This window comes from Quercus suber, unplaced genomic scaffold (genome assembly GCF_002906115.3).
Source record: "Quercus suber isolate HL8 unplaced genomic scaffold, Cork oak 2.0 scaffold_1205, whole genome shotgun sequence".
NCBI lineage: Eukaryota > Viridiplantae > Streptophyta > Magnoliopsida > Fagales > Fagaceae > Quercus > Quercus suber.
Window position 1 is genome coordinate 41,200 of NW_027070601.1, and position 9,686 is coordinate 50,885.

General features: G+C 35.6%; 1 protein-coding gene across 2 annotated transcripts; it reads right to left on the reverse strand.

Moving 5' to 3' along the window:
* Positions 1-1,064: 1,064 nt before the first annotated feature.
* Positions 1,065-8,772, reverse strand: LOC111991903 (anthranilate synthase alpha subunit 2, chloroplastic). 2 transcript variants are annotated; one of them, XM_024023719.2, is made up of 11 exons: positions 8,518-8,771; positions 7,848-8,032; positions 7,553-7,742; positions 6,930-7,081; positions 6,219-6,334; positions 5,871-6,117; positions 5,725-5,781; positions 5,373-5,525; positions 3,907-3,987; positions 2,965-3,051; positions 1,065-2,119 (listed from the first exon to the last, which is right to left on the reverse strand). In XM_024023719.2, exons 1-11 carry the CDS (start codon positions 8,681-8,683, stop codon positions 1,796-1,798), a joined length of 1,758 nt encoding a protein of 585 aa, XP_023879487.2. In that variant the 5' UTR covers positions 8,684-8,771; the 3' UTR covers positions 1,065-1,795. The 2 variants fall into 2 exon arrangements, with proteins under 2 accessions (XP_023879487.2, XP_065625631.1); XM_065769559.1 differs by lacking the exon at positions 5,725-5,781 and having other exon boundaries at positions 8,518-8,772.
* Between the last annotated feature and the right edge of the window lie 914 nt (positions 8,773-9,686).

Here is a 9,686-nt window from a genome sequence, read left to right on the forward strand (position 1 = left end):
AAATTGATATAGCAAATAATCATTTAGCTTAGCTTGCCATCTTTTCTAATAGAGTTTGATCTGATCTGCATTTTCTTCTAATAGAGTTTGATATGATCTAGTGTGTTCTTGTGCTTATGCTTTATCTGCAATGGGGGATAAGGATGAGGCTGTCTTGATTCTGTCCATGGCTTTGCTGCTGGTATCTTTTTTTTTTAAGTTTTTTTTTTTTCTCACCCCCTCCCAATTGGTCTAGAATCTAGACATTTTTTTTTTGTTGTGTTTTTTAAAAATGAGGTGCACTTGCGTGACAATTCCGTTAGTCACTTAATGGTTAGGCTAACAAATGGTTCTATTTGCCACATATACAAACTTTAAGGAATAAATTGGCTAAAACAAATGTTTAAGGGGTGTAATGGCCACTACATCAAGGTTCAAAGGGGTCTCTAAGCATTTTTCCCTCAATTTTACATACAAATACATATTTATTCATTCAATGCTAGAGTCAACAGATTTCACATCTCATTAAGGTGGCTGATTATGATTAATGCAATACGTTACTTTCACTAGGACCACAAACATCATTTTTATTGTTCACCAAATCCAATTTGTCACCTCAATCATTATGAAAAATTTTGTGACATTTGATTTATTGTATTTTCTTCTACATTTCCTAAAGCACTTTTTTCCCCCTGGAGCAATATAGCAAGTACTAACTTAGAACCATCCAAAAACAGTAGTGAGAATATCAACAACAGAGATAAGGGGTACAAAAGATATGCTAGTATATATAATATAAGAAACCATTACATATTTTAGAAATGTATAGTTTAAAAAATGTGCAAACTAATACCATATATAGTTTAAACCTCTTCTCAAAAAAATGTATGATTTGAACCATGTAATTTTGATTGTTTTTAATTATTCACATGCATATACACATGATTACACAATAATATCTTCATAATGAACAAAACCTACATCTATTTTCCTTTTGAAAAATTATTAGTTACTCTCGAACAGCCCACTAAGAAGAGAGAAATGATCCAAGTTAGGGGAATTAAAAGGTAGAGGAAAACCCAAAATTACATTAGTAGAAGTAATATAAATGGTCTTATAAATTAAGAAATAACAAAGAATATAACTTCAAATATAACAAAATGAAAGAAAATAATACATGTGGCCAACCCTAACTTATTTGTTGAGAATCCATAGTCAACCCCAAAACTTTGGGTTTCAATCTTCTTCTTCCTTCTTCTTCGTGTATTACATACTCCTAGATTACAATGATATGGTACTCCCTCTCATATTAATACAAAAAACGTTCACAATTTTTTTCACAACTATTGACATGACAAGTAATTACTATAGCACTTTCACATGATCATATCATTGACAGTACTTTTGTTACTTTTTAATACCAATTACAACATACCATATCAACAATGGTGAAATTTTGCGTCCTTACACTCATTGTTATCCAATAGCATTGGCATTATTATGCCTTCCTAGATTTCACATTCAATAATGACAAAATTCCAAAACAGAAGGTATTTTGCATACTTCAAGGCCAGCATTTCACGCACCTCTTAGAACTTGGAAGGAATATCTTGAAGATGTGTGAAATTTAGCTCTTATCCACGACCTCGCAATTAAACCTCATCATCTAACAAATACTAGTATTTCCTTTCCCCTTCACAAAAACTGGAATCATCCACTCAAGGAGCTCCACTCAACCCTTGTACTTAAAATTGCGCTATCAAGGAAAAATAATATAATAATATATAAAAGATTCTACTGGTGGATAAAATCTAAATCATTTCTCTACAAATGAAGACTCTGCCAGATCAATGGCCCGGGCAAGAGCAGCAGCTTTATTCTCACACTCTCTTTGCTCATCAGCAGGATCACTGTCAGCCACAATTCCAGCCCCAGCCTGGAGATGAGCAACCCATTCTCGGCGCTTGTTCACATCTTTGTATGAGAACAATGTGTCGAAACGTGTGTTAGTTGGGAACACAAAGGTTCTCAGACCAAGGGCAATGTCCATATCACCAGAAAATGAAATGCCTCCAAATCCACCACTATACGGCCCACGCCTTGTGACTTCCAGCTGATCTATTAACTCCATTGCTTTCACCTGCATTGCAACAGAGCAAATTGACAAAACTAAGAATGAACCTTACAAAAGGTAAGAAATAATTCGCTTAATCTCATTCATATTGTCAAGAAAACACGTTAACTTGGTCAGAATTCTGTATTAAGGGATGTGGTTCTTTCTTCGGGCTGGAACTCTTCTAGATAGTTTATTTGAAATGGATTGCAATGGCAAATAGTTCTTGGAAATGCAAGAACAAGAAGAAATGCAAAAAGGATCCACACCTCCACAGGTTTGCATCCAAGTACAAGTTATGTGCACAATTCACATGAAACTATGAAGTTTGCATGAGTAAAGCAAGTTGAAACTTAAAAAACCCTATTATTTTTTATATACGAAATGAAGAAAAAATTGAGAAATGACAATAAAACCAAACTTTTAGGCTCCTAGCAAGGAAAAATCCCTAGAAAATGCTTATCTCAATTGGCTGAAGATAATTCTGAATCGTATTCTCTTCATATTTTATATATCCAAATACTGTTTCTTAACATACAAGACAATACTAAACTGAAGGCGAAGGATTATCCACAAGAGGGCAATTGAAGATAAATCAAGAAATAATGGAATGATAATCTATGTATATTCTAACCGCATGTACCATAAAAGAGTGTGATGAGCCCACCTCCTACCAATTTGATTTATCCCAATGAAATAGGACAGCTTGAATTTATTTAAATAGTTCTGGATTTTAAAGATTTGAATATCCAAAAAATCTTTAGAACCATTATTACACACACGCACAGAGAAACACCTAGCAAAGACAAATTTGTGTAAAAGCATTGGTTTAAGTGGAAGATAGATGGTGATTTAAAAAAATAAAATAAAACCTTTGGTGCTCCACTGACAGTCCCAACAGGTAATGCAGCACGCAGAACATCCCAACTGGTTAAATGGTCAAGTAACTCTCCAGTGACCTGAAAAGACAAATCTTGTCATCAAATGAGATAAACAAGAAATTTTTTACTAAATGCATTTAGTCAATAAGAATGCACCAAGTGCTTGGAGGTCTGGAGGGAGAGAAAGGAAGGATTCGAGTTGCGGGATTAGCAGCATGTTGCAATTATCTCTCAAAAAAAAGTCAATAAGAATGCAATAAATGTTTTGAAGAATCTGTTCTCAAAGTGGTGCAGATACCAGAAAGTCACATGGTTTACTGATAGAGGCCTCTACCCATTGAGCCCAAGCCCGATTAATTTATCAGACCTTTGAGTTTTTCATATTTGATGCAATTGATTAGAAGATTAATTATTTCCAGTAATTGATTATGGATTATTTGCTTTCTTTATGTGATGTAACGCTTGAAGGATGCTCTACTTCAAAGCTCCAGAATACATTGTTAAGTACCTTTGAAATTGAAGAATAAAATTAATTGAAGATTTTTCCATAACTTGGTGGTGATTCCAGGAAAACTCTGGAGTGAAGCCTGGTGTTCAGACCATTCTAGGTGGTGAGCCTAGGGTTTGTTATATTCTTCTTCCTATATCCCTAGTTTCTACACATATTCCTTTTGCAAACCATGAAAACTGCATCACAAAGCCTACTATAAGAATTCAACCAGAAAGAAAATTAAAGGAAAAAAAGCGGGGAAGAAACGAGACATCTACAATTTTAGATATCATTTTCATGACCAACATTCAAAGTTTACTTTTGCACCTGCACAAGGATCATTGGTTAAGATATTATCATAACACAAATAAAAAATAACAGATTATGTAAACCTTCTTTGTCATAAACTGCATTTATGGACTGACCAAGAAAAAAAAACTTACAGTTGAGCTAATGTGCATAACATGGGAATACCGCTCAACATTCATGAGCTTTTCAACCTTAACAGAACCAGGTTTAGAGACCTGCATTAGCAGCCAGTATTAATACATGATTGTGACCATAAAGTGAAGGTTTATGGAAAACTTACGCAGTTTCTGAAAAATACATAGACGATGATACATTGTATTAACTGTTACCACACAGAAACTAACAGAAAAAGCTACCAGAGAGTCATGTGTTCAACCGTGTAATCTAGCAAACACATGATAAATTGCTGTCTCCCATAATGGAATCAGAGAACATGTACAAGACTGGAATTGCTTTCCAGATACATCAAAAGCATTTGATACTTTGTAACCCTTTTTTGAGTTCTGAGACATACAGATCCACCAAATCTCATGACAAAGTATCAAATTCCCACTCAGGTATTCAGCAAGAAATTCTATGGTAGATTCTTATGGAAAGTTGAAAACTTATGTACCAGCTTCAATTTGGCTTGAGGAAATGACCAAACAATTTTCTGCAAGTCAATAAGGCACAACCAAATCTACAGAAGATAAAGATTTACAGTATAGGAGTGGAACTGACAGTAGGGTAACCACATTAATCTTTTAAAATTGAACCCAATTGTTCAAGGTATTAGGGAAATGTAATAATGTTGAACATGTGACAGTTACCACCAAGATAAAGCTGTACATGAAAATGCTTAACAAGATTGCTATTTGACCACTTTTGACAAATACAAAGAAAGTGAATTTTATAATGAAAATAAATAAATATATTATAATAATAATAGGGTAAAATATCATTTTCGTCCCTAAACTATCACAAAAGTTCGTTTTTCATCCCTAAACTTTCAAAAGTTCGTTTTTCGTCCCTAAACTATCACAAAAGTTCGTTTTTTGTCCCTAAACTTTCAAAAGTTCGTTTTTCGTCCCTAAACTTTTCCAAATGCATTGATTTTCGTCCCTCTGTGGCTTGATGAGTGCTGATGTGGGAGGGACGAAAATCAATACATTTGGAAAAGTTTAGGGACGAAAAACGAACTTTTGAAAATTTAGGAATGAAAAACAAACTTTTATGATAGTTTAGGAACGAAAAACGAACTTTTGCAAGTTTAGGGACGAAAAACGAACTTTTGTGATAGTTTAGGAACGAAAATGATATTTTACCCATAATAATATATAATAAGCAACCTAAACTATGACAAATAAAATGAGGAAGCAAGCTTAATGAAAGCTAGGCAGCAAGAAACAAATGAATTAGCCAATATGATTGACTTTATTTGTTCATCCCAGAAGGGTACATGATGAATGTCAAATTAGCAAAGACTAGAAAATACTGCAAATTCAGAGATCTATCTTGAGGCACACCCACATTACAGGTTCATATACAATCACCATGTTAAACCATTGACCTGAGAATAAAAGGACAAAGAGAAACTTGATATAAGTGAACCATATCAAACCTTTCCAACATCATTCCTCCCCAAGTCAACTAGCATAATGTGCTCTGCACGTTGCTTTTCATCATTTAAAAGCTCTTTTTCCAGCATTAAATCTTCTTTGGGTGTTTTCCCTCTTCTGGCAGTACCAGCAAGGGGTCGATTAGTGATCTTTCTCTGACAACAAAAATAAGAATACACATTCAGGTTATTAAAGCCAATAATTACGATACATCAACATATATGTATAAAATACACTAGGTTGAGAAATGAAATTCCAATAAAATAATAGTATAATATGTATGCTAGTAAGACCAGAATAAGAAGTAAATGAAGCAACCCATGCAACAATTCCTTTGATTATGGTAATAGTTACCTTCTTCACATGGGTAAGAATTTCTGGGCTTGAAGCAACAATAATACACCCCCTAGCCTGATCATGAGACATATAAATGAAAAGGCCAGGTTTTCAACATCAACTAAACTCTCCAAACGAACAGTGATAGGAGAATGCAGGCATACCTGTAAGTAAGTCATGTATGGACTAGGATTAACAATCCTTAGAGCTCTATAGACTTCAAATGGGTCAGCAAATGTTCTTCGTTCAAAACGTTGACTCAATACAATCTGGAAAATATCACCAGCCAGAATATGTTCTTTAGCCTGCAAAACTGCCTCCTTGTATTCCTTGCTTGTCATGCTTGACATTTTCAATTCAGGACCAAAGAGATGAGTGTGTAACTTGATTGATCCTGCAGGAAGCCTCGGGCTGAAAATGATGAATCAAATTATGTGTTTTTAAATTGTACTTAAAAGAAATAGCAAAATAAACAGTCGAATGGAAATATAAACAAAAAATTGATTACTCACGGGACTATATCATGTACTCTAGATACCAAAGTTTCCAATTTCTGTATTCCATCATTGAAGGCCTCCTCAGCAGAAGAATATTGATCTAGTCGTACCCAGTGAATCACATATGCTTTCTGATGTCAGAAAATTACCAATTTATAAAAAATTAAAAATTATAGATACCCACACACGCATATATACACTCACCTAAAAATTACACTCACACACACACAGTTATTCGCATAAAAAAGCATCCCACTATGGCAATAAAAATTTAAAGTAAAAAATTGTCCTATATTTCTCGTGATATATAATTATGCATGCACCCCAGTGAATCTTGAATCCACCAGCTAGCTCTTGCTAGGGTTGGAGGTGCCATTTGAGCTTGAATATATACATATTGCTTGGTGCTGAACTTTAATGGAAAATAGTTGGAATGGAAAAGAAAAGAGAAAAGTAGTCTAGAAACAAGACCATATATAGGAGCCTTCAAATTACAGGACATAAAAGCTTATATATTACAGCATGTGTTTAAAAAATTGAAACTTAACAAGAGCATGGAGTTGTCTCTTTTGCTTATTTGACTGAAATTGAGTCCCCTTGCTTATTTGAATTTGCTACAGCTAAAGAGCTAAAACCACATCAGCCATTGTGAAATTTAGCATACATGTTGCTTACAGGCTAAATCCATAAATTACTTGTTTATCTCATAGGTCAAAGTAAAACTACCTTCGCCACATGATCAAACACAATAACATCATCATAGAGACCAAGATGTACATCAGGAAGGTTCCTGTCATCAGGTGGGGCACTAGAGAATGGCAGCTTTTTCCTCTCCGCATAGCGCATCGTATCATATGAGAAATAACCAACCCATCCACCTGTTCAACAAGAGAGTAATACAAAGTAAAGATTGGAAATTTCATTATAAAACTTCCTTTTTTTACAACTGCATCATGCAAATATGAGGAAAATAATTGTATACATAATGAATCTTTGCAGGAATCTACAAAACTAAACAAATCTAACAATTTTCCTGACATGCAACACTACAAATACAACCATGTGTACAAAAATTTGAGTCATGAGTTTAGCTAAGAGCTCTCTCTCTTTGGCTTGGGGGACTAGACCATGTGTACAAAAATTTGAGAGTCATGAGTTTAAGTAAGAGCTCTCTCTCTTGGGCTTGGGGGACTAGTTTATGCAATTTTGTTATAAGTGGACTATCTTTTTCCCTCTATGACAATAATAACCCTCCTACCACAAGAGACAGAGCACCTATCTCACTCAAACCATGGGGTTAGAGAAATCCTGAAAATATAGCAAAGTAAGTTACCATCCCCTTCTCTTACCACAAAATGCTTCTGGGAGCTCGTCAATAAGTTGGGGTCTCCATCCCTCCATGATTCTTTGAGGAATCACCATTGGATCATCCACAATCGACTCTTCCCTTTTCCCTTCATCGTGGTTCATAATTGTAACCATATTCTCTTTTGCCACAATTTCTATTGCCGGCTGAGCTCCAACCATGCTATACCGCCCCTACATAATTTACCCAACTGAAATATAAATGACTCACATCTCATGAGTGCACATAACAACACATCTAGAAAAAAATAATAGCAAGATGAGAACTAAAGCTCTTACGATATTGGAACCCATCACACCAGGCTCAACCGACTCAAAAAGAAAGCTTGGTGCTTCCCTATCATCTTCCTTTACCAAACAACGGTACGCAAGCACCGGAGTTAGGTGATCGGATAATATGCATCGGTATAGAGGAATTAAATTCCCCTTCTTTGAAGCTTCAAAAAACCCTTCGGAATTTTCGACTGCATCAATTGCATCATAACAATAAATACTCTCACAAAACAAAATATCTCATAATTCACATTTTTTCAGCTTTATGAAAAATGGAGAGAAGAAAAAAAAAATCAGCCTCATCTAAGTAAAGCATCGTTTTGGGCTTAGTAAAATTGAGTGCTTTTCTTTACTTGGGTCCCAATCTATCAGATTCTCTATTTGCTAACAATTAAGAAAACAAAAGTACAACAAAATAACTGAAACTGCCGTTTTGTAAAATGTAATGCATTGACTTAAATGCGTTTATTTTCCTTCACAATTTTCTCGGCAACCATACAGAGGAAAATAGTCCAAATGTGATTTCAATTTTGATTCTGTTCATGGTTATTGTTTGTTTTTGTTTTTTTTTTTTTTTTTTTCTAAGCAACCAAACAGAACCTTAGAAAATGAACATAAAATTGACTTCAATGACTCAAAGTATCAGCATTTGGAGAAGACAATGAGAAATAGTTACCTAATGAAGGAGACCTCTGGGCCGAGCATTTGAGTGTGAAGGAACGCGAGTTCGAGCCCAATAGTGTGACGGAGCTTGAGGTTCTTCGGTTAAAGTTGACGGAGAATGGCGGGGTTAATCGTAGAGTTGACGGAAGCTGGAGGGGAGTCACGGCTAGGGATTTCATGGTTACAGAGAATTGCTGGGATTTGGAATCGTACACGACTCGGCTCTATAACCTAGACTACTATTTAAAGTTTCCCTCTGTTTGGATGCTCATTTTTAATAATCAAAATACTCGCAAATTTACCAAGATTAAATAATAAGGTTAAATATATAAACTTATTAATTTAAAAATTCTTAAATTTTAAATATATTTTAATTTTTTTCCGCCTTCACAATTTTCTTTTACTTTAATTAGTAGTCCATTTGAATTTCATTTTTTATGTTTTAGGCTATGATTGTTTTGACTTCAAAGTACTTTCGGAAAACTATTTCCATAAAACTTGAGTGTTTGGCTGAATTGGAAAATTCAGTCAACTGAAAATCATTTCCCCTTTGACCGTAAAATAGAGCTCCCAAGGGTGAAATTCATTTCACCTTCTATTTTCACTTTAAATTGCATTTTTCGAAAAACGAACCACCAGAGCACGAAGAGAGAGAGAGAGCGAGAGAGAGAATGAACCAACCCGAGCTCTGATCCACCACCACAGCCCATCGCCGGCGTCCACGATCTTCGACTTTGCCGGCGCCACGAACGGACGAACCTAGAACCCACGATCTTCGACTTCGCCGGCGGCGCGAACCCACGATCTTCGACTTCGCCTTCGCGCCACGAACTGATCTTCGACTTCGCCGGCGAACCCAGAGCCCAGATCACCACCGAAGACTGACCCACCGAAGATCGCACCCCACCAACGAACCCACGAGGCTTCGACCTTCGACCTTCGAACCATTGCCCTCGACGACCCAGACCCAGACCTTTGAACCATTGCCTTCGAACCATCGCTCTCTCTTCCTCGTCGACGACTCAGTTTTTTTTTTTTTTAAGTTTGATTGTTGGCTCTCTCTTCCTCGTCGACGACTCAGTTTTTTTTTTTTAAAAGTTTGATTGTTGTTGTTGTTGTTGCCGGAATTTTTTGTTGTTGTTGCCGGAATTTGCTGCCGGAATTTGTTGTTGAATGGTAGGA

Excerpts from the sequence above, each read along its gene's own strand:
- LOC111991903 (XM_024023719.2), bottom strand. The coding sequence starts at position 8,683 with ATGAAATCCCTAGCCGTGACTCCCCTCCAGCTTCCGTCAACTCTACGA. Across the intron at positions 5,782-5,870 it reads CATACATGACTTACTTACAG|GCTAGGGGGTGTATTATTGT; the intron begins GTATGCCTGCAT and ends TCTCATGATCAG. Across the intron at positions 3,052-3,906 it reads TTATGCACATTAGCTCAACT|GTCACTGGAGAGTTACTTGA; the intron begins GTAAGTTTTTTT and ends TTGTCTTTTCAG.